The sequence below is a fragment of the Lampetra planeri genome, unplaced genomic scaffold (genome assembly GCF_965212315.1).
Source record: "Lampetra planeri unplaced genomic scaffold, kcLamPlan1.2.h2 scaffold_1906, whole genome shotgun sequence".
NCBI classification, from domain to species: domain Eukaryota; kingdom Metazoa; phylum Chordata; class Hyperoartia; order Petromyzontiformes; family Petromyzontidae; genus Lampetra; species Lampetra planeri.
The window spans coordinates 1-23,806 of NW_027614655.1; the positions used below are offsets into that span (position 1 = coordinate 1).

The 23,806-nt window shown below is 55.0% G+C and overlaps 3 protein-coding genes across 3 annotated transcripts; 1 reads left to right on the forward strand and 2 right to left on the reverse strand.

Moving 5' to 3' along the window:
- Nucleotides 1-6: 6 nt before the first annotated feature.
- LOC144740109 (autophagy-related protein 13-like) lies at nucleotides 7-6,030 on the reverse strand (the record flags this gene model as incomplete). The annotated part of the gene is made up of 6 exons (XM_078622987.1): nucleotides 5,900-6,030; nucleotides 5,059-5,155; nucleotides 2,409-2,489; nucleotides 1,303-1,422; nucleotides 385-431; nucleotides 7-57 (listed from the first exon to the last, which is right to left on the reverse strand). Coding segments are annotated over exons 2-6 (386 nt in total), but the record flags the coding sequence as incomplete, so codon positions are not given.
- A 2,698-nt stretch (nucleotides 6,031-8,728) lies between these two features.
- LOC144740108 (muscarinic acetylcholine receptor M4-like) lies at nucleotides 8,729-10,129 on the forward strand. Its single transcript, XM_078622985.1, has one exon. It carries the CDS (start codon nucleotides 8,729-8,731, stop codon nucleotides 10,127-10,129), a length of 1,401 nt encoding a protein of 466 aa, XP_078479111.1.
- A 3,665-nt stretch (nucleotides 10,130-13,794) lies between these two features.
- On the reverse strand, nucleotides 13,795-23,740 carry LOC144740107 (diacylglycerol kinase iota-like; the record flags this gene model as incomplete). Its single annotated transcript, XM_078622984.1, has 12 exons — nucleotides 13,795-13,831; nucleotides 14,630-14,750; nucleotides 17,350-17,387; nucleotides 18,354-18,379; nucleotides 18,502-18,622; nucleotides 19,053-19,166; nucleotides 19,263-19,393; nucleotides 19,838-19,878; nucleotides 22,266-22,332; nucleotides 22,968-23,012; nucleotides 23,206-23,285; nucleotides 23,588-23,740. Coding segments are annotated over 11 exons (860 nt in total), but the record flags the coding sequence as incomplete, so codon positions are not given.
- Nucleotides 23,741-23,806: the final 66 nt, after the last annotated feature.

The window sequence follows — 23,806 nt, forward strand, 5'->3', positions numbered from 1 at the left end:
AGAAGCAGAGAGAGACGGTTATACACAGTGTAGGAGACCTTCACCTCGTGATCACACCTGACCCGCACACCACCACACACACAGCACACCACAACCACGATCAGTGCACTTCTTGTTAAAGGAAAGGTATTCGCTATATGGTTAGATGCATATCCCACAAAGCAGGCTCTTGTTTAAACAAGAGATTTTATTTAACAAAAATGTACGCCGTAAATCGTAATGAGATGATGGATCACGTGGTGAATTACCATGAAAGGCATGTTTTATGTTGTGTTAAGCAGTATGTTTTTCCACTGAGCGAATAAGGCATGTATTTTATGGGTAACCTGCACTGTGATTATTGCTATCCATTAGGACATAGGTTGTGAAACTCCTACTACATACTTCTCATTCATTTCCAAGCTCCAAACTTCTAGTCCCATGGAATCACCCTGCAACACAAGCCACAGCGCAACCATATTAGCAGGGTCGTGTTTCTTTTCAGAAACACTAACTGCTTAATCACACTCAGGGCAGCTCTGTAAGCGTTATTTTTCTCAACAGGTGGCTACAGAGATTCTTTCTTATTTCATTACAAATACGGCATTCATGAATACAACCTCAGAAAACCTTGAAATATGTTCAGATAACAAAATCCTTAATAAAAAATGTGTTTTTCCAGTTGTAATTTCTTTAGTGTTCAAGTAACTACTCTTATGACTAGATCAAAGGAGTCAGAAATTGTCATGTGCACAGCAATGGGAATGTACAGGATTCATATAATTAGGACGCAGACTTCCACATGCCCATTTTTCTGACTTCAAAGCCATGATTTTTTTCTGTAATTTTTTTTCTTAAATCAGGTGTAATTTGTTGGTTAAGTGTAAGCCCGTATGTCTGGTTATGGCTGCATGATCATGTTCCTCATATTAAAGGTGCAGCTCTCCAATTGCTTGGTTACACCAATGCTGGCAGAAGGGAAACCACTAACAAGGAGTTCTAGAGGATATTTAGTCTATTCTTCCTCACTAATTAGACGTGTTGAAGGAGGTGGGAATGCCCACAATTTCCCAACCTACCAATTCACTTAATTGTTATACTGCTGAGTGGATAGTGGCATTGAGGATTTGAGAAACTAGCTCCATTGTTTCTACTGCCATTTCAAAAGATTGAATTAGCTCAAACTGGCGACCTCTGGATTACAAGTCCAGTTTGCTAACATTCTCAGTTAAAAAGCTAAAACTTTAATGCTCAGACATTGGTATATGTGCGGAAAATCAGGAAACTTTTTAAATGTTTTTTTTACATTCGATGACACCTCACCTCGCATGTTTTCAGGGAGACCTCCACGCACATGGGCATGCCAACTCCAGGTAGCTGGTTCCCCATGGCCCTCTTCGCTTCCTGACTCACTTCCGGAATGTCTCTGATCACCAGGTTAAACTAAACAGAGCGAAATGACACTCACAATTATGAGCGGCACATGTTGCTCTACAGCATAGGTAGGGAACCTTGTCCTCACCGTAGACGAAAAAGGACTCGACTACCTTTAGTAGCAGACCACACGTTAACACAAACCTCAGTCATGTCTCTCACTGCAAGAGGCCATTGCAGTAACATCAGCAACTAAGCACAATCAAATGATAAATACACTACGGTTGTCAAATCAAAATTAATCCCCTCTAGTACTCGATTGGTGCGGCCAAGAAACTTGTCACGTCAAAGTGATTTATTGCTCAAATGCCATCCCTATGACAGGGGTGAGTCTATCACACCGATTAGCACACACATAACAACCACTGTTGACTTCCCCACAAAAAAGTATTTTTTTATTGACTTAGGAGGGATGATGGGCTGAGACAAACCCCAACCAGGATCTTAACTCACAAACTTACGATTGCGAGCCTCTCGCCATGTCACTGAGCCACCTGGCCTGTATGCATGCATGTTGAACTTCTTTCGCACCATACGTAGCAAACCGTGCGTATTGGAAGTTACAGGGGTAGGACAACCAAACACAAAAAACTGTTCTAAAGAAATTAGTTTTCAATCTAGATGTAATAGTACATAGCTCCAGTAGCTTCCTAATATCGGAAAGGAAGAACATTCTAGATGGCCACAAAATGCATCTGAAAGCGCGTGACGCAGTGACAGTCTTTGTTTGATGGCCAGCCAAAAGCCTGGCCTGTTAGTGACAGATAAATATTGTTTCATGGCCACTTCAAAGTAATAGTTCCTGTGTGGTCAAGTGCCGCACGAATGAAGTCGTGGGCCATAGGCCAATTACCCCTGCTGTACAGAAAACCTGACGATTTCCACCATTTTAGTCAAATATGTCAAAGTATTATGAGGATAGCAGGGCACAGAATGCTGTGTGTGTAAGGGAGCACAGACACGGGGCGTTGCGGGGGGTGAACGGATGCCCTCACCCAGTCGGAGCCAGATGACGAGGCGCTGGACTTGGTGATGATGCGCTCGCCTAGCCGGGCCTGGACAATCACCTGTACAGACTGCAGCATGCACAACAAGTGGCAGAGCAAATGGGGGTTTATTTATTCAACAAAGTTACTGAGAAAAAGCCCAATACTTCAAGCAGCCAGCAACAATCAGCACCATCACAGTTGTGATAAGACTGTAACACTTTATTGAATTGAAAACGTTATTATAAAAGCTTGACTAAAGTGACTATGGGAGGGAATTCCAAGCTGGAACAGTCTGAGGGAATAAAGAGAAAGTGAAATATTGTGATCTCAAGTGTTGGTGATCTGAGGTGTCGTGAGTGAGTGTTGTGATCTGCAGTGTGGTGAGTGTTGTGATCTACAGTGTGATGAGTGTTGTGATCTGCAGTGTGATGAGTGTTGTGACCTGCAGTGTGGTGAATGTTGTGACCTGCAGTGTGGTGAGTGTTGTGATCTGCAGTGTGGTGAATGTTGTGACCTGCAGTGTGGTGAATGTTGTGATCTGCAGTGTGGTGAGTGTTGTGATCTGCAGTGTGGTGAGTGTTGTGATCTGCAGTGTGGTGAGTGTTGTGATCTGCAGTGTGGTGAGTGTTGTGATCTACAGTGTGGTGAGTGTTGTGATCTGCAGTGTGGTGAATGTTGTGATCTGCAGTGTGATGAGTGTTGTGATCTGCAGTGTGGTGAGTGTTGTGATCTGCAGTGTGGTGAGTGTTGTGATCTGCAGTGTGGTGAATGTTGTGATCTGCAGTGTGGTGAGTGTTGTGATCTGCAGTGTGGTGAGTGTTGTGATCTGCAGTGTGGTGAGTGTTGTGATCTGCAGTGTGGTGAGTGTTGTGATCTGCAGTGTGGTGAGTGTTGTGACCTGCAGTGTGATGAGTGTTGTGATCTGCAGTGTGGTGAGTGTTGTGACCTGCAGTGTGATGAGTGTTGTGATCTGCAGTGTGGTGAGTGTTGTGACCTGCAGTGTGGTGAATGTTGTGACCTGCAGTGTGATGAGTGTTGTGATCTACAGTGTGGTGAATGTTGTGATCTGCAGTGTGATGAGTGTTGTGACCTGCAGTGTGATGAGTGTTGTGACCTGCAGTGTGATGAGTGTTGTGATCTGCAGTGTGATGAGTGTTGTGATCTGCAGTGTGGTGAGTGTTGTGACCTGCAGTGTGATGAGTGTTGTGACCTGCAGTGTGATGAGTGTTGTGATCTGCAGTGTGGTGAGTGTTGTGACCTGCAGTGTGATGAGTGTTGTGATCTGCAGTGTGGTGAATGTTGTGATCTGCAGTGTGATGAGTGTTGTGACCTGCAGTGTGGTGAGTGTTGTGATCTGCAGTGTGGTGAGTGTTGTGATCTGCAGTGTGGTGAGTGTTGTGATCTGCAGTGTGATGAGTGTTGTGATCTGCAGTGTGGTGAGTGTTGTGATCTGCAGTGTGGTGAGTGTTGTGATCTACAGTGTGATGAGTGTTGTGATCTGCAGTGTGGTGAGTGTTGTGATCTGCAGTGTGGTGAGTGTTGTGATCTGCAGTGTGGTGAGTGTTGTGATCTGCAGTGTGATGAGTGTTGTGATCTGCAGTGTGGTGAGTGTTGTGATCTACAGTGTGGTGAGTGTTGTGATCTGCAGTGTGATGAGTGTTGTGATCTGCAGTGTGGTGAGTGTTGTGATCTGCAGTGTGGTGAGTGTTGTGATCTGCAGTGTGATGAGTGTTGTGATCTGCAGTGTGATGAGTGTTGTGATCTACAGTGTGGTGAGTGTTGTGATCTGCAGTGTGGTGAGTGTTGTGATCTGCAGTGTGGTGAGTGTTGTGATCTGCAGTGTGATGAGTGTTGTGATCTGCAGTGTGATGAGTGTTGTGATCTGCAGTTTGATGAGTGTTGTGATCTGCAGTTTGATGAGTGTTGTGATCTGCAGTGTGATGAGTGTTGTGATCTGCAGTGTGATGAGTGTTGTGATCTGCAGTTTGATGAGTGTTGTGATCTGCAGTGTGGTGAGTGTTGTGATCTGCAGTGTGATGAGTGTTGTGATCTGCAGTGTGATGAGTGTTGTGATCTGCAGTGTGATGAGTGTTGTGATCTGCAGTTTGATGAGTGTTGTGATCTGCAGTGTGATGAGTGTTGTGATCTGCAGTGTGATGAGTGTTGTGATCTGCAGTTTGATGAGTGTTGTGATCTGCAGTGTGGTGAGTGTTGTGACCTGCAGTGTGATGAGTGTTGTGATCTGCAATATGTTGAATGCTGTGATCTGCAGTGTGGTAGTTGAACAGTGTGGATGAGACAGGACGGTCTCAAGTCTTGGCGTCCACGATAGTGAAACGCCTGTCACAGCTATGGCAGTCAACAGAGCATATGCAGAGACACTTTCATCCCTCCAAAATATCCCTAACTCGCCGTCACTTACACAGCAATTTAACATTTATTTGAATCCCTTTAGAATAACTTAAATCCCTTGTTTATTATTAAGTCACCTCATCATTAAAAACTCATAACATGCACTCTCACACAATCACTTAGCGGCCTTAGCCCCTTTAGGTGCAGTATAATTCCACTTTTCATCACATCTCAGAGCATCATTCACATCCAGCTAAGTCACTGTGGACGAGCCGCGTGCGTATCGGCTACAGATGTCACCCACCTTGAGTGCGAAGAATTTTAAAAACTTGTCCAAATCCTTTTTGTCTTGAAGGTTCAACTCCTTCGGTGAATCCATGATGTCGAGCATAAGTCGGCGCCTAAAACAGCAAATCAAAGGCAGCGACATCACTTGCCCCGCGCACAAGACGGCGCCGCACGTCCATGCGGCTCGGCCCCGCTGCGCGCTCCCTCCCCCGCAGGCCTCTCAGGCAACAGCGAGGCTTCTCGACCAGCACAGGCCGTCGGCCTCGCTCCCCTCAAAGCGGGTACATAACGCAGATTAAGACAAATCGATTCTTAGTTTGCCACTTGAGTAACACGAGTCGATGGGATACAACGGGAACAGAACACAACGGACCAGATCCTCCTTCATAACATCGCACGTTGTCCACACAAATCGGACCCCAAAGCTCAACCCGAATCCCATGTCCCACACTCCCCAGATAGCACTCCTTGCAGCCTAACCCCACACTCCCCAGCTCTCACTCACCAGGTCCCATACTCATCATGCCCCACTCTCTACAGATCCAACTCTCACCAGAGGACACTCCAGACCACATGCTCCGTTCACCGGACCCGACACTCACCAATCACACTCTACAGATCAGCTCTCACACTCACCAGATCCCACACACACGCAGACCGCCCTCCACGTCCTCCACAGGAGTCACAACAAATGCGTCTACTACACGTCTCCTTGGTGAGAGCTGCATTCCCAGCTGCTCCTCACAGGACCAAGGATCTCCAGAGGACCCTGGTCCCCGGGCCAGGCCCCACAGGCTTTGGGGGGCAGCGCCGTGGGGAACCTCTGCTGCCCTCGTCGGGGGTTCATCTCGTCTCACCAGGAGGAGGAGGACGAGGAGGAGACGGGGTCACAGGCGACGGCTCTCGCGGGAAGAGGCCTCAATCCTCTCGGCGGGGCCGCGCCATGGCGCCACGCAGCGCGTTGTTTACGTCGCAGGGGGGAGGGGCGGGGGGGAGGAGGGGGAGGGGCGGGGGGAGGGGCGACCTCGCGCCCCTTCCGGGCCCTGTTGGTGGCCGCGCTCGGCGCCTCGACGGCGCCCTCTGGCGGCCGCCTCGCGTGGCGCTGGAAGTTCCCGTGGCGCGTCACCCAAGAGGCTCATGTGGCTGGAGATGTCGGAGACGGTCTTGCTAATGTCTCGCCATCCATGTATCGAGCCGTTCAACTTAGATAATCCCTTGAGATGGAACACCACCGCGTGTGCAAGGGCGTCCGCGGAGTGGATTGACACGGGCACAGCAAGCTGCCGGTGTCTGGTTAATGTGATGCGTGAGGATCATGTGGTGCTGGGGGTTCACATTTGACACTGGTTGTCTTATGGATACACTCATACCTGCCCTGAGAATGTGCAATCTCCACCACTGGCTCAAGGCTGTATAAACATGTGCACTGTTTTACATTCATCCGTTTTTTTGCCTGGTTTTTATTTGGTTGTTTTTGTTCTGATTTTCTTGACGTCATATATATTGTGCAATATATAACCTCATTCTGTGGGTCTTTCGGTAAAGTCGCGTAGATAGGCTCAAAGAAAATTACCAAAAAATAACAAAAAACTACGACGTTTCGATCACAACACAAGCGATCGTCATCAGGAGGGAAAAAGAGGGGGAACGCTGCTGAGGCAGACTGTTTTAAACCTTTAAAACAGTCTGCCTCAGCAGCTTTCCAGCAGCTTTTCCAGACTGTTTTAAACCTTTAAAACATACTGTTTTAAACCTGACTGTTTTAAACCTGACTGTTTTAAACGTGACTGTTTTAACCCTTTAAAACAGTCTGGAAAGCTGCTGAGGCAGACTGTTTTAAAGGTTTAAAACAGCCTGCCTCAGCAGCTTTCCCCCTCTTTTTTCCTCCTGGTGACGATCGCTTGTGTGGTGATCGAAACGTCGCGGTTTTTTGTTATTTTTTGGTAATTTTCTTCGAACATATCTACGTGACTTTACCGAAAGACCCACAGAATATTAATTCCTGCAGTCACGAAAGCTTGAAGTCAATATATAACCTTATTTTCTTTGACCGTTTTGGTGACCCTGGCCACTGTTGCAAATAAAACGCGTCTTGTGTTCTCACCTGGTTCAACAAAATACGCTTGAAACTTGCGGTGTTTTGAGTTTACGTGGTGTGTGGGGTTCATGAGGTGTGTTGATGTTCATGTGATATGAGAGGTTCACCTGGTGTATGGGGTTATTGTGGCGTGAGAGGTTCACGTGATGTGTGTGGTTCACGCGGTGTGGTGAGGTCCATGTGGTGTGAGAGGTTCACGTGGCGTGCATGGATGAACCGTGAACCCGCGTCAGTGTGGAGCGCCCTCATCTTTGATCCTCTGCCACTTCTCCCGCTCGGAATCCCGAGCCAAATGCCGCGGCTGCGCTGCAGCCCAAAGGGGCAAAGCTCAGCCACGTGACGCTTTGTGTCCTGCGGATTAATCGGTGATCTCACACGCGCCCCGTGCCGTCCTCCACTCTCAAACCTCGTGGAGTTCTCACAAGAGCAAATGCAGCTCGCTCAGTCTGACGAGGGACACGTGAAGGAGACACGCATCACCGGTATTCTGAAGATAGTTTAATAACTTTCAAACAGGTAAAGATTTGCGCCACACCACTCCTGGCGATAGGGTATCCGCTCGACTGATCTCTGGAGGATATCGACATGGACATCCTCGCTAACGAAATGTTTCATCTCAAGGGATTTTGCAGGTGAAATATTATAGTAAAGTGCCTGTTACAGGAAACAACTGTTCTGGTTTGGAAAGTTGGAAAATGACCAACGCCTTTAAATTTCAACAGGGGAACATCGACTCGAATAAGCCGAATAATGTCTCACCCTCCTCGATGGAAACCAGTGACCCGATCTTCACGGCGTCAAGGTGACTCCGTTGCTCCGGGTGGCGCGGGACCCGATTCTCCAGCTACAACATTCCCGAGTGTTGCCACCGAGAGCTAGGCAGGCTGTGCGAGGGCCGTGTTATGCAAGCAGTTGCATAATTGGCTAAACCCCAAATATCTAAGTTTCTCACTATTGCAATGAGGCCCAAAGTCCGCACCATGAAAAGCATAAACCAGCCACGCGCCCGCCACACTGCGCCCACGCGCAGTTTTCCCGCACTCGGCAGCAGCCCGACAGAGCCCTGCCATCACCGGATCACCCAGAAGGCGCGCCGCGGTCTGGAAATCTCCGAAGCCAAGTGGGCTCGAGTGTGGTTCGTTCTTAGGCCAGCGACTGCCTGCGGATAGCACGTGTTGTAAGATTTGGCTACGAGGCGGCAAGATATTTCAGGAGAGACATAGATTATTGAGTGTATATGTGCGGATTTCCGTGTTACCCTCCTCATATTTGCGTCGGGGTTCTTCGGTTGTCCTCCGATTTCCTCGCACGCGAAGCGGACCTCTTTTTAATGGAATTAGCCAACAACTTAATGCAGTAGGACCCTGCTGAAAGGAGTCTTGATAACCAGTGAGGCTTTTCCGGACAGCTAACCAGATTAAACGTAAGATTATAGTTATCATCATAATCAGCAGCAGCAGAAGCAGCGCTGCTCTGCCGACGCCCTCTGCCCGCGCCTGTACCCACTGGCTGGTTGAGAGGGGACTCCAATGCGCGCCTGCACCACTCGCTGCGCCGCGCGTGCGCGGGAGTGAGTGGCCATTCTGGGATGGAGACCGTGTCCCTACCGCCTCTGCTCACGGAGAACGCGACCTTCTCGGCCGCTCCACGCTCGGCGCTCATCTTCGTGGGCACGGGCGCGCTCAGTCTGCTCACGGTGCTGGGAAACGCGCTCGTCATCATCTCCATCTGCGTCAACCGCCGGCTGCAGACGGTCAACAGCTACTTCATCTTCAGCCTGGCGTGCGCAGATCTCATCATCGGCGCCTTTTCCATGAACGTGTACGCGGTGTACGTGTGGCGGGGCGCGTGGCCGCTGGGCGCTGCGCTGTGCGACCTGTGGCTCTCGATCGACTACGTGGCGAGCAACGCGTCCGTCATGAACCTGCTCATCATCAGCTGCGACCGCTTCCTGTGCGTGTCGCGGCCGCACACCTACCCGGCTCGCCGCACGGCCCGCGCCGCCGCAATCGCGATCGCGGCCGCCTGGCTGCTATCCCTGCTGCTGTGGGCCCCGGCCATCGTGCTCTGGCAGTTCGTCGAGGGCGTGCGCACCGTGCCCGAAGACGCCTGCTACATCCAATTCTTCTCCAACCCCGCGGCCACTTTGGGCACAGCCATCGCCGCCTTCTACCTGCCCGTAGCCGTCATGTGCATCCTCTATCTCTACATCGTGCGCGCCAGCAGGTGCCGTGTGCAGCCGGGCGAGCGGCCTCAGCAGCGGCCGCAGGGCCCAGTGAGACTCATGGCCTCGGCCAAGGTGCTGTTCCAATGGCCTGGAGGTGGCCGCTCTCGCAGCGCTGAGAGCGCCGCGAGTGAACGCGACGCGGAGGGAGCAGCGCCGAGCGCGCGGCTGGAGCTACGAGCGGCTGGGCACGACGGCGCCGCACAGATGGATTGCAGATCTCGTCAGGGAAGTTCCCTCCGCGAACTCAGCCCAGGTTCCGGAGACGAAGACGTCGACGGCGGGAGCAGCCCGGGAGCGGCGCCTCGCGTCCCCCCCGCGCGGTGCCGCCGCGCGCGCCGCCGTCGTTTGTCGAGCGAGATCGGAGAGGCGAGCGGAGAGGCGGCGAGTGGCGGCCCGCGGCTCCGAGTGGGTGGGGGAGGCGGTGCAGGCGCCGCGCGGCGGAGTGGGAGCTTTGGCGGCGCCCGGGCGCGGCGCGAGAGGAAGCTGACCCGCACCGTGGCCGCCGTGCTGCTCGCGTTCATCGTCACGTGGACGCCCTACAACGTGATGGTGCTGCTCGCCGTGTTCTGTACGGACTGCGTGCCCCACGCCGCCTGGGAGCTGGGCTACTGGCTCTGCTACGTCAACAGCGCCGTGAACCCCGCGTGCTACGCGCTCTGCATCCGCGAGTTCAAGCGCACGTCCCTGCAGCTGATGCGCTGCCGCTGCGGGAGCCGAGCGCAAGCCCGGCGCCTCGCGACCGGGATAGCGCGGGGCAGGTGAAGCGAGGTGAGGGGGGCAGTGACGCAAGATGTGGGGGGGGGGGGCAAGTGGAGAGAGATGTAGGGGACAGTGACACAAGATGTGGGGGGCAAGTGGAGAGAGATGTAGGGGACAGTGACACAAGATCTGGCGGACAGGTGAAGCGAGATGGCCCCTCTGAATTGAGGAAGCAACACAAACCAACATCGCGAGGGGCCTCAGGGTCACGATAATTTCTCGTCTTCTGTAAGTTTCTAATCGAGAGCAGATCCATGACTCAAACTCCTTCCTCTCCTCGCCCAATCCCACTCCCCCACTTAGACCCGCAACACCGCAACAGATGCGCCATGTACTCGAGTTCCTAGCTGGGCAGTGGTGGTGGCTATGCACGTGGCGGCCTGTAATCCCGCATTGTGGAGGTACAAGTGAGGTTGGTGGAGCACACACGTTGCAAAACTCCCTTCCCGTGGGTGTAGAGGAGGTGGACCCGCCAACATGTGGACTTCACCTGTTCCATTTGTACAGGACAGTTTCTTTCTCGCACGTGTGGGGTTTCTCCGAGTGCTCCAGTTTTCTCCCACAAGTAAACACTCATTAATTGGTTGGTAACACCTTCATATATAGAGGACCGCAGACCGTCTGTCCGTGGTTCATCCGCGTCCCTCCGAGTTATCCTCTCTACGAGAGCGAGCGAAATATGTGCGGCGGTGACGCAGTGTTACAAGGCGACATTGTTATTGCTACTACTGATGATAGAGTCGTGCTGAAGGTGGCTTTGCGTCGGTGTTCTTGAGGCTGGAGTCAGGACACGCGGGCGGCGAGCGCGGCGGAGCTGTAAACACGGCGTCGCTTTATTAGAAACGCGCGGCGCGCGGCCACGGACGCGCGCCGCCCACCGTAGAAACGCACTCCACGCGACGCCAGCCTCCATCATCACCGGCCAGAAATATATAAAATGTCGAGTTTAAAATCTCAAGAAGATGTTTCACACGCACAATATGCAAAACGAGCACGACCATCATTCCCTCGGTATGTACACACACGCGGCACTGGGGGGGGGGGGGTCACGCAAGGTCACGGAGTCATGCAGTCACGGCACGTGGCGCGGTGCGCCAGGAAGCACGGGGGAGGTGAGCGCTGTTGGCGGTAAGAGTCGGGGGTGGTGGGAGGGAGGGAGGGGGGGACAGGGTGAGGCAACGAGAGCGCCACCAGGCTGGTCACCTGGACGCACTCAGTAGAGATCATCGTCGTTTCATGGTCAGACCCAGGAGGGATCGAGATCGGGGTTCACGAATGTACAAGACACGGCGACACGGCCGGGGGAGGGGAGGGGCGGGGGGAGTCAGGGAGAAGAAGCGGCGGGGATGATAAATCAACGTGAGATGAGCGGGCGGGCGGGAGTTTCACTGCCGCGGCGACTGCAGAAGAAGTAATCTCAGCTCCACGGAAGAACTCGCCCGCGGGGCTCGGCGCGGGACCCAACACCGGGCAAGTCCAGCGAGCAGCAGCGCGGGGCCACCGTGCTGAGCGGGTGGCACTGGTGAAATCGGTGGCGTCACTGTTGGAGCTGGGTTATTGCTTGTGGAGTTTGTGGAACTGGTGGAGCTGGTGCTATCATTGCTGGTGGCGCTCACGATGGTGACGGTTGCGCTAATGTCGGCTGCTGGGGCCGCGAGGTGATGACGGAAAGTTTGGTGGTCAAGGTGATAGTCAAAGTGGCGGTGATAGTGGTGGCGGTGATTGTGGCGTTGGTGATGGTGGACGGTGGTCCTCACACGGCCGTCTCCTGGTCGTCGCGCGTGATCATCTGCTGGTGCTGCCGATTTTCGAGGAAGGCGGCGAGCTCCAGCTCCCCGGCTTCACGCGCCACATCTCCCGCCAGGTCCCCCTGCAGCGGCACCGGCACGAGTGCCAGCAAATTCAAGCGATTGGTCGGCGAACCCAAATCCTTCTTTGTATTGTGCAACCATAATCTCCTGCGACTTCTTCGTCTAAATGCCCACGCGATGTAAATTCGGGCGACAAATCGCAGAGCAGATGAATGCATCCAAGCTGAGTCTGTCTGTACTCTACAACCAGATACCACCAGATGACAGCAGAGTCGAGCACTACTGTGAGCAAGCGGTGGTTGGAGAGACGACCACATGGGCGATTCAGTTGCAAGACGGCCGAGTTGCAAGCAACTACCAGCGGCTGCAGCCTCACAAGGTCACGCATCCTGCTCAGGGTCAGTGCTTACACAAAGCCAACTCTGAATGTGTCCGAACTTATTTGATATATGAAGCTGAGCAGAGTTCGACCCAGTTAATACTTGAAGAATAAAACAGGGGGTGCTAAGATGTTCAAACACCAAATATCTTGATCAAGTTCTCATTGACCACACGGACTTGCGGTGAACATGCAGAGAAAACATGCTCTGATCAAATATGCATTGTCTTTGAGACGGATTGACCTACGCCAGAGGCAGCTTTCCTCATGGCCTAATTGCACCAATGTTAGACCAGAAAACACCAAAAGGCGACCAGTGCATGCTTACCGCAAGCACGTGTGCTTAATGCAGACTTGTGTCCTTGCGAAAGGGATTTATTTGGTGTTTGAACACATTGACACCTGTTGTATTGCCAGAGAGGGTAAACGCTACTCTTATTTTTCATACTTTGATACTGCCAAAAAAGGTCCCATGGTTAATACTTGGATGGGAGACTGCGTCGGGACGCCAGGTCAGGTGTTGTCGGCTTGGACTGTGTCAGCAATGTGTTGGATCTATCTGTGAGGAGGTTTAGTGTAACCCCCTCGCGTGGGCGGGATATCTCCGAGTTCTTCTCACGTGAAGAGTACTCAGACTCGATACGGTTTCCCTAGGAAAAGGAGATAATAAATACATGATAATTTCTGCTGAGGATGCCGATGATGAATAGGGATGGAATGATTCACCCTCTCTTCCTTGGTGATTCGTCGTTGCAGTCGGGATGACATTCTGCTGCAATAATCGATCATTTAATTTCCCATCGTGGTGGATGAATAGCATCTGTAGCGGCTGCAGGGGTCACGTGACAATTAAATGAACAGCATCGACACCCGACAAGACCACCGATTCGCCCACTAGATCCCACGCACAGACCGCGAGCATAAGAATCGGTTAACCTATGCATCACTCTATGATTAACGATGATGTGCCGTTTCTGTTTCCATTGGGCTACCTCAGTGTTGAATTGGCGATGAACATGGAGAGAGCTCCCAGAGGCACACCGTCCCAGGAGAAGGGGAATGCTGGGGGTGGGGAGAGAGGGAGGGGGTATGTCGGGGTGGGGAGAGAGGGATGGGGAATGCTGGGGGTGGGGAGGGAGGGGGTATGTTGGGGGGGTGAGCAGAGTGGGTATGTCGGGGTGGGGTACTGGATTGAACCTTGGAGTTGGTTTTGAGCAGCGAGGCTCCGGCCTCTACCAGGAAGTAACAGACGGTGCGGTGCCCCCCAGCAGCGGCACCGTGCAGAGCGGTGTTCCCTCTGCGCGACACATCGTCATCTTCATCATCGTCATCACTGGAAACTCATCACGCCATCACGCATCACAACATTGAAGTACATCATAGCAACATTACGCATCACAGCATCAGCACATCAAATGAGACCATAACACCATTGCAATATCACAACATTACGCGTGCGTGTGTCTGTGTATACGCACGTGTCAGCCTCCGCTTCATCCAATAGCTCTAGGGGCCCTGTTGGAAATACAGCAGCGCATCAAAAACAGCACGCCCCAATTTCACCGCATCACGCAGACTCCCACCATACCACCACAGCACGAACGCTGCGAGCACACCATGATCCTCCCACCACACGACTATACCACACCACCACACACACACACCATCACACGACTATACCACACCACCACCCCACACACACACCACCACCACCCCACACACACTATCACCACACGACTATACCACACCACCACCCCACACACACACCACCACCACCCCACACACACACTACCACCACACGACTATACCACACCACCACCCCACACACACACCACCACCACCCCACACACACTACTGCCACCCCACACACACACTACCACCACCCCACACACACATACTACCACCACACTCCCGTCACACCCTTCAATGTAATTCTCAGCGTGCATCTCTCCGTGCTTCTCTGCACACTTCAGTTGTTGGACATTTCCGGTAAATTGTCGCGTCTCTGAACCACGTGGCACCTACGGATTAAACACCGTCACCTCAAGGCTCACCGCTACTTCATTTTTCATTACCATGTTCAGCTTTCCAAAAGCAGTCAACAATGCTGACTGTCCCATGAAGAGACTCACTCCCCACCAAAGGAATGAGGAATTTCCCGAACTGCCTAAGGGAATTGAACAGAAGATGATCACCTCCTCAATGTTCATTTGAGTGGCGGAAATAACTTTGGCCTTTGTTAGATTTTTCCAAAAGCCGTGCTCAGCACGAGCAAAGCAAAACACGGCCACGGTGACCCTTGGCAGAACGGACCGGTCTCAAGGATGTGCTTGACGAGGTCGCGGTGGCCCCCAGCGGCCGCGTGGTGGAGCGCGCTGCGCCCCTCCGAGTCACGGGCCAGGAGGTCGGCCCCCCGCGAGTGGGCATCGATCAGCTGGCGGGACGCACGGGAGGAGAAGGAGGAGGAGACAGCGGGTAGTCTTTGGGCCATTGGCTGAAAACATGTCTAATCGGTACCACGCGGGGTTGCAAATGCTATAAATTATCTTCTCGAAGAATATTATCTCTGGATCACAAAAATGTGAAATAGAAATGTTACGGCGGTAGCTTTAATAAACGAAATTGTTTATAGAAGCGTACCAACATGTGTCATGATAGAGATTATGGTTTTTGAAGGGAAAACAGCCGAATGCGATTGGAAACAAAAAAGAGACGACAGTGTCGCTCAGCCTCCTGCCCACGGCGGACACCGCCCAGCCCACTCCCTTGACCGCTCTGCCAATCTGCGCTGCCTGGTCAAGGACTTAGGCCGCTACGCCGCCCGCACGCTCTGCAACTTACTTCCCAGGGAACTCCGCTTATTCCCCCTCTCCGCTTTCTCTCCTCAACACGTTCCTCCACTACGCCATGCTTTCACGAGTAGGTGAGTGTGCGGGTAAGTAAGTGGGTGCGTGAATGAGTAAGTGGGTGAATGGGTGAATGAGTAAGTGGGTGAATGGGTGAGTGAGCAAGTGGGTGGGTGGGCGAGCGAGCAAGTGGGTGGGTGGGTGAGTGCGTGAGAGAGGGGAGGTGAGCAGGTAGGCGAGTGATTGGGTGGGCGAGTGGGTACGTCGAGTGTGCTGTCGAGTGGGAGAGTCGCTCCTTTTCGCTCGCTCCCTTGCTAACTCCCTTCCGTTCCCTCCCGTTCCCTCCCCGGGTGCATCACGCGTGCAAGTCGTCATCATCGTTATTGTTGGGGTCTCCGAGTCTTGGGCTCTTCCTCAAATTTATGACCGTGCCCCACCCACTGCGCGCCCCATTCGCGTGGCGCAGGGCTGCGAGGGGGTGTGGTGTGCGGGGTGCTGTGGGGGGCGGTGGGGTGCGGGGTTCAGGGTGCGGTGTGCGGTGTGCGGAGTGCGGAGAGCGGTGGGGTGCGGTAGGGTGCAGGGTGCGGGGTTCGGGGTGCGGTGTGCGGGATGCGGGGTGCGATGGGGTGCGGTGGGGTCCGGGGCGCGGGATTTGGGGTGCGGTGTGCGGGGTGCGGGATGCGGTGGGGTGCGGGGTTCGGGGTGCGGGGTTCGGGGTGCGGTGTGCGGGGTGCGGTGTGCGGGGTGCGGTGTGCGGGGTGCGGTGTGCGGGGTGGCGGTGTGCGGGTGCGGGGTGCGGGGTGCGGTGTGCGGGTGGTGCGGGGTGCGGGGTGCGGTGTGCGGGGTGCGGGGTGCGGGGGTGCGGTGTGCGGGGTCGTGCGGGGTGCGGGGGTGCGGGGTGCGGTGCGGGGTGCGGTGTGCGGGGTGCGGGGTTGCGGTGTGCGGGTGCGGTGTGCGGGGTGCGGTGTGCGGGGTGCGTGTGCGGTGTGCGGGGTGCGGGGTGGCGGGGTGCGGTGTGCGGGTGCGGTGTGCGGTGTGCGGGGTGCGGTGTGCGGTGTGCGGGGTGCGGGTGTGCGGTGTGCGGGGTGCGGTGTGCGGGGTGCGGTGTGCGGGGGCGGTGTGCGGTGTGCGGGGTGCGGTGTGCGGGGTGCGGTGTGCGGTGGTGCGGGTGTGCGGTGTGCGGGGTGCGGTGTGCGGGGTGCGGGTGCGGTGTGCGGGTGCGGGTGCGGTGGTGCGGGGTGCGGTGTGCGGGGTGCGGTGTGCGGGGTGCGGGTGTGCGCGGTGTGCGGTGTGCGGTGTGCGGGGTTGCGGTGTGCGGGTGCGGTGTGCGGTGTGCGGGGTTGCGGGGTGCGTGTGGTGTGCGGGGTGCGGTGTGCGGGGTGCGGTGTGGGTGCGGTGTGCGGGTGTGCGGTGCGGTGTGCGGTGGCGGTGTGCGGGGTGCGGTGTGCGGGGTGCGGTGTGCGGTGTGCGGTGTGCGGGGTGCGGGGTGCGGGGTTGCGGGTGGTGCGGGGTGCGGTGTGCGGGGGGCGGTGTGTGCGGGGGGCGGTGTGCGGGGTGCGGTGTGCGGGGTGCGGTGTGCGGGGTGCGGTGTGCGGGGTGCGTTGTGCGGGGTGCGGTGTGCGGGGTGCGGTGTGCGGGGTGCGGTTTGCGGGGTGCGGTGTGCGGGGTGCGGTGTGCGGTGTGCGGGGTGCGGTGTGCGGGGTGCGGTGTGCGGGGTGCGGTGTGTGGGGTGCGGGGTGCGGTGTGCGGGTGCGGGGTGCGGTGTGCGGGGTGCGGTGTGCGGTGTGCGGGGTGCGGTGTGCGGGGTGCGGTGTGCGGGGTGCGGTGTGCGGTGTGCGGGGTGCGGGGTGCGGTGTGCGGTGTGCGGTGTGCGGGGTGCGGTGTGCGGGGTGCGGTGTGCGGGGTGCGGTGTGCGGTGTGCGGGGTGCGGTGTGCGGGGTGCGGTGTGCGGGGTGCGGTGTGCGGGGTGCGGGGTGCGGTGTGCGGGGTGCGGTGTGCGGGGTGCGGTGTGCGGGTGCAATGTGCGGGGTGCGGTGTGCGGGGTGCGGTGTGCGGGGTGCGGGGTGCGGTGTGCGGGGTGCGGTGTGCGGGTGCGGTGTGCGGGGTGCGTTGTGCGGGGTGCGGTGTGCGGTGTGCGGGGTGCGGGGTGCGGTGTGCGGGGTGCGGTGACGGCGCCACGGCGCTCACCTTCTCGAGCGACCCCTGCCGTGCGGCGTCCAACAGAGCTGCGGGAGAGGAGGAGAGAGGAGACATTCAGCCCGGAGAGCAAATTCACGCGCCAGGGAAACTTATCCCAGCAACGTGACAAAGGGACAGACGGCAATGAAACAGACAAGTGGAGTCCGTCTTCTTGGTTCTTTCGGTAAAGTCACGTAGAAGGGAAATAATAAAATAATAAAAATAAAACATCATAAAATAATTATCACGACGTTTCGGCCACAACGCAAGCAGCCGTCCTCAGGTGAAGAACAGGTCTGTCCTCAGGTGAAGAACAGACAGCGTCAGACGCTGTCTTTCCGACAGACCTGTTCTTCACCTGAGGACGGCTGCTTGCGTTGTGGCCGAAACGTCGTGATAATTATTTTATTATTTTTTATTTTTATTATTTTATTATTTCCCTTCTACGTGACTTTACCGAAAGAACCAAGAAGATGAATCCCTGCAGTCACGAAAGCTTTAAATCGAAATTTAAGTGGAGTCCGGTTTCCTCCTTATTACGACTCATCAGTACAGTAGAGTCACCAATGCTCACTGCTGCACAATCTGCCTCTAGTAACCGTGCATGAGGAGTACACAGCTGTGCGTCTCTGTCTCACTGTTGTCCCTGTCAGTCGGTCAAATTTGATCACATTTATTTGATGGTGCCCTAGGACAAGAAGACCACAGTGGAGTTTTTGAAGAACTCCTGCTGCATATTGCGCAGAGTCCGAGTGTTCTGTGCACACACCCCTGTGTGGTTTGACACTCACGGATGCCTGCACCACATCTCTGCTATCGCGAGGTTCCTCCTCGTATCCGCGTGTGTGTTGAGCTTTCTTAACGAAGTTGCCGAGCGCAACTTCTGGCCACACCACCCCCTCGTGTTGTTGACCGGCCTTCAAAGGCGCTACTCACAAACAGCCCTTGCCCCAATAGTCAGTCAAAGCTACACGGGGGATCGTTGTCTTGTGTGTGAGTGAGGGGCGCGTTACCTTTCGTAGCAGTCGACATGGCCAACCTGGCAGAGATGAAAGACGCATTAGTCCCGGGTGTGTGTGATAGCGATGGTGGTGGTGAGTGTGTGTGGTGAGTGTATGTGGTTTGTGGTGAGTGTGTGTGTGTGGTGAGCGGTGGCAGCACCTGGTGAGCGCCTTCATGGGCGCGGGGGGGGGCGCTGTGTTGCCGGGACAGTCGGTCCGTCACGCAGCAGCCGTCGCTGGACAGCCTGCGGCGTGCGCCGGGCACGTGGAACCCAACTGCCCTGTGGAGATGCAGGGGGGGGGTGGGGCAATGCCTAGTGCTGGAAATAACAATACATGTTTCCGGTATCCGGCACATCACATCCAGTACATATCCCTCTGACGACCACTACTCCGACAAGTTGCGCGCCAACTACCCCGGGCTACCAGCGGCCCGGAACGCGGCGAGAAATGAAGCCGCGTGCACAGCTACGCGCAGGAGCGCCCCTGCCTCTCCACGGCCTCCTGCCCCAATTAACCAGCCCCTCGCTCTGAACACCAACCCAGGACTAGAGACGCATGGAGATAGATAGAGATAGCGATGAAGGTGAGCGCAGATGCAAATTACCGGAGGTATAGATTGGTGGGGGAGAGATCATGGATATGAATGTTGACAAAAGAGGTGATTGGGATGCGTCGAGACAGACGAGTAGAGTGGCGCTGCGCTGGTACCGGCGCCGCAGGGGGAAGTGCGATCCGCTCGGGGTCGCGGGGAAGAGCAGCGCAGGGCGGCACGGGGGCGCCGCCCTGCGCAGGAGCTCGCTGTCCGACATGGGGCTCGGCACCCTGGCCACGCACGACAGAGGGCACAGAAGAGGGGTGAGGAGGAGGAGGTGAGGCGCGAGGGACGCGAAATGGGAGGCAGCGAGGTGAGGGCTCTACCCGGGAGAGGGCTCCACGAGGTCGGGCATGCCCGGCGCGGCTCCGCTGGACACGGACGCCGGGCGCGGGGTCTCCGGGTCCAGCACGAACAGCTCCTCGGCCGACATGTCCGACAGGAAGTGCAGCTGCTCCTGCAGTCGCGAGGACGCACGCGGAAATCAACACCATCAACATCATCGCCATCATCACCATCATCAACATCATCAGCCATGAGGAATGCAACACACTGCTGGCAATCATCCTCCTCTCTCCAAGATCTGTCCCATCACACTAAACAAAACCACAAATGTTTACACAACTCATCAGTCACACGGCTTTCTGGGAGTGCATCATTTCATCAGCATTGGTTCAACACAAAAACACTCTGGACCGTTTCAACATGTGGTAACTCGTCAGCAGTCAGGCTTGGCTGAACCAAAGCTGAGGAAGTGCCACACGCTGAAGAAGGCGGCGTCTTTCTGCCTGCTCAATAACAAAGCCGTTGTTCGTCCATCCTTTAAAAGTCTGTGACTCGAACTCCGTGTGAGTGTGACGATGGGTGTGAGGTCCACTTACGCAGGACGCACGCGTCGTACCTGCATGCGGTCGATGCGGAAGAATCGATCTGCTGATGTGGCTGTACACACGCACAGGCACACACACACGCACGAACCCCGACACACACAACAACAACCGCCATTCGCCGCTAAGTGGCGGTGACGTCACCACGGCGCTTGTGCCAGGCTATGTGTATGTTAAGGCCACGTGAAGTGTCGAACGCCCGCTGGCACGAGGTCACGGGGCAGACCCAGGTGCCACGGGTCGATTGACTAAGATGACTGGCTGATGCACCACCTGTGCCCCCTACTGTGCCAACTTGCTGTGCTTTAGTCACCCGGCGCTCCGCTCGTTGTTGTGAGCGTCGCTCCTCTGCCCTCCGTTGTTGCTGGAGGGCGACTGCCTCCAACTGCCCAGTAGCATCCTTCACGAGCCTCCTCTATAGAGGCCGATCTTGACACTGCTGGTACCATCATCGCCAAGTCCATCTCTTTTCAAGCCTGTGCCATGCCCGTTTAGCCCCGTCTATCCGGTCAAACAAAAGTTGTTTCGGCATGTGGTGGCTGGGCATGCTGGCTACATGACCCAGCCAACACAGCCTTGCCTGCCGGAGGAGCTCACCAACATGACTTTGTCCAGATCTTTCAAGGATTTGTGAGCTCCTCACACAATCCAGTCTGGTTAAACCCAGGATGGATCGTAAGCAGGCCTGCCTAAATGTTTCTAACTGGCGAAGATGTTACATTAGGGGGGGATCCACGTTTTGCAAGCATACAGAAGGGAGGGCATGACCGTGGCCGAGAAGACTCAAACCTTCGTGTGGAGCAACAGACCAGGTAGCTTCAGCGTTACGCAACCGATAAAAATTAACCCGTAAAAACAAAGTTTTTCACTATAAATCCTTTACATGCGTCGCGGCTAGAGTCATCTCGTCCTCTGGCTTGAGATAGCTGCCACCTATGGGTCAGATGATTGCCTGCCACCATTAAGCAATTGGTAATTAAATATACTTTTTTTCCCTAAAAAGTGTAAAGTTATGGAAAAAGTTTTTCACGAAAATAAATTGTCACGCACAACGAGTCTGTGTGCAAAACGTCAGCTCGATTGGATCACGGGAAGTGGGTTAAAAAACGACCGAAAGATTTGCACGGTCGTAAGCACCCAAGCAAGCAAGCAAGTGAACTTAATATAAAGAATTTAAAAATATAATGCCGCTCGACTGATTCGGAGTGAGACCTCTGCTGTCAAACCAGAGTCGGTAATGAGCACCCTGCCCATGTATGGAAACTGCCCATCACCAATTGGGAGCTGTGGGGGTGGAGTGTCTGATGGCACAACATACCCAGGTCGGTGCTTAATGTTGGTGGAGCTGATGGTAACACACACGCGCAGACACACCAACAGAGCCACACACCGCACAGTCAACTGTGGCGGACAGGCAGTACCCTCTCTGGTCGGTGTTTATTTCGAGTGTTCATTCAGGGTTGCTGCGCTTCCCACTCGAGTCGTTTGCGGCGTAATTTTAGAAATGTGGCAGATTTGTGCCATGACAACGGCAAACAATAGCTTATTCCTCTTCTAATGGCATCACAGGGTCTTTGACGTCAACTGACGTGCAGAGTTTTATGTTAACACACCACAATATTAACCGGGGCGGCCTGCGGGATTCGAACCGCAAAACGCTCATAGGGAGTTTGGGGCACTCGTCTGTTTTGATACTGCATGGGTCCACGCAATCACCGCCCCGTGGTGGGAGTGAGCGAGCGAGTGAGAGTGAGTGGGAGAGTGATAGAGTCAATGTGTGTGAGATGAAGAGGCGTGAGAATGCGTGTGTGCGAGTGTGGAGAGCAGTGGTGCATGGTTAGCTCACCACACTGCAAATCCGCTCATTTCCAAAAACAGTGGCGAATATTTGAACTGGTCCTGGGATTCCTCTAGGTCAACTTAGCCTTAAATGAGTACCCTGGTGCGGTTTGTAAATATCAGCCCTGGGGAGACAAAGGCGGTCAGGCGTGGTGCTGGCCACCCCCCCCCCCCCTCGTGTGCCGTGCCAGCCTTCATAGGTGCTCGCTAACAGCACTTGTCCCAACAGCCTGTTAAGGCAATACGGGGGGTCATTGTCTTTATGTGAGAGGGAGTGTGTGAGTGTTTGAGCGTGAGTGTGCATGAGAGTGAAAGAGTGCATGAGTGACGTGAGATAGTGTGAGTGTGAGAGAGTGAGAGTGTGAGTAAGAGAGAGTGTGAGTGAGAGAGTGAGAGAGAGTGTGAGTGAGAGAGAGTGTGAGTGTGTGAGTGTTTGAGCGTGAGTGAGAGAGCGAGTGTGCATGAGAGTGATGAGAGTGAATGAGAGTGAGTGTGTGAGAGTGAAAGAGTGCAGGAGTAACAGTGAGAGAGTGTGAGTGTGAGAGAGTGTGAGTGTGAGTAAGAGAGTGTGAGTGAGTGAGTGTGAGCCAATGCTGTCCTCACAGTCCAGGAAGCACCACTTGGGGGAGAGTTTCTGCGAGGAGAGAATCCTCGTCCTGCCTTCCCCCTCCTGCGTGAACGCAACAACAACAGCCTCCATTCGTCACCAACAGCGACCTGACCGCCAGCGCCTGTGCCAGACTAGGTGCGTTTTGAGTTCGCTGCTGACAGGAGGTCACGTGCCATGGGCCGGCTGAGATGGATGGCCGGTGCACCAATGTGCTCCTCGCTGTATGTTAGCCGCCCGACACTCCACTCGGTGTCGGGTGCATCTCGTGAGACACGCGCGAGGCATTCATGAGACTCGTGACACGTGGACCACGCTTCAGATTCACAGTGGCACGATTTAAACACACGACACACTGCGTCATGTGCACGGGGACACAATGCGTCATGTGCACGGGGACACAATGCGTCATGTGCACGGGGACACGGCGTCATGTGCATGGGGACACGGCGTCATGTGCATGGGGACACGGCGTCATGTGCATGGGGACACGGCGTCATGTGCATGGGGACACGGCGTCATGTGCATGGGGACACGGCGTCATGTGCATGGGGACACGGCGTCATGTGCATGGGGACACGGCGTCATGTGCATGGAGACACACGGCGTCATGTGCATGGAGACACACGGCGTCATGTGCATGGGGACACACGGCGTCGAGGTCCGTGACGCTCGTGAAGTGCGTGGGAGTCACGCACGTGCTCGGGGAGCCGTGGCAGCGCCGCATCCGCAGCCGGGAGGTCCTGTGTGGGGATCGGTGTCAATCGTCAACCCTCGCCACCATCACAGGGCCATTCGCAACACCACCACATCACCCCATAACAAGTTAAACACGCGGACACTACGACACCTCCATGCCATATCTGCCCCTCCGCATAAAATATAATTAATTTTGTACAAATCCCATCAGGAGGGGAGGGAGGAGCAGGAGCTGACCTCTTGCAGACGCTCGATGTGCTCGCGGCAGGTGTCCAGGTCACAGTCTCCTGGCACCACGATGACTCCCACAGGCACCGCTGAGTGTGAGACGCATCGCATACGGGACAAGAGCAGGGATTCATTTCCACGCGGGGACGCGCGGGCATGCAGCTGTGTGGGTGTGAGCGAGGTGTGGGGGTTAGTGGGTGTGAGCGAGGTGTGGGGGTTAGTGGGTGTGTGGGTGTGAGCGAGGTGTGTGGGAGGTGTGAGTGAAGAGTGAGCGAGCGAGGTGTGGGGTGCGTGGGTTTGAGCGAGGTGTGAGCGAGGTGTGTGGGAGGTGTGAGCGAGGCATGAGTACAGGTGTGACTCCACCGATGCGTGTTGAGACGGTGATACCTACAGGCCTCGCGCAGGCGGTCCTTGTGGTAGCGCAGCTCCTCGTAGTCATGGAGACGGATGCGACTGATGCGAATCCGCAGCCTCTCCGGGGGGGTCGCCACGCAACTACAGCGGAACAACCACGAGCACACATGCACAGCACCGCTCGCCCTCACTGCCACCCACGCCGCCACCCGCACTCAGAAGACGCGCGGAGCGTTCCATCCTCGCTCCAGTAGAA

Coding starts and splice junctions, on each gene's coding strand:
- LOC144740108 (XM_078622985.1), top strand. CDS start 8,729: ATGGAGACCGTGTCCCTACCGCCTCTGCTCACGGAGAACGCGACCTTC.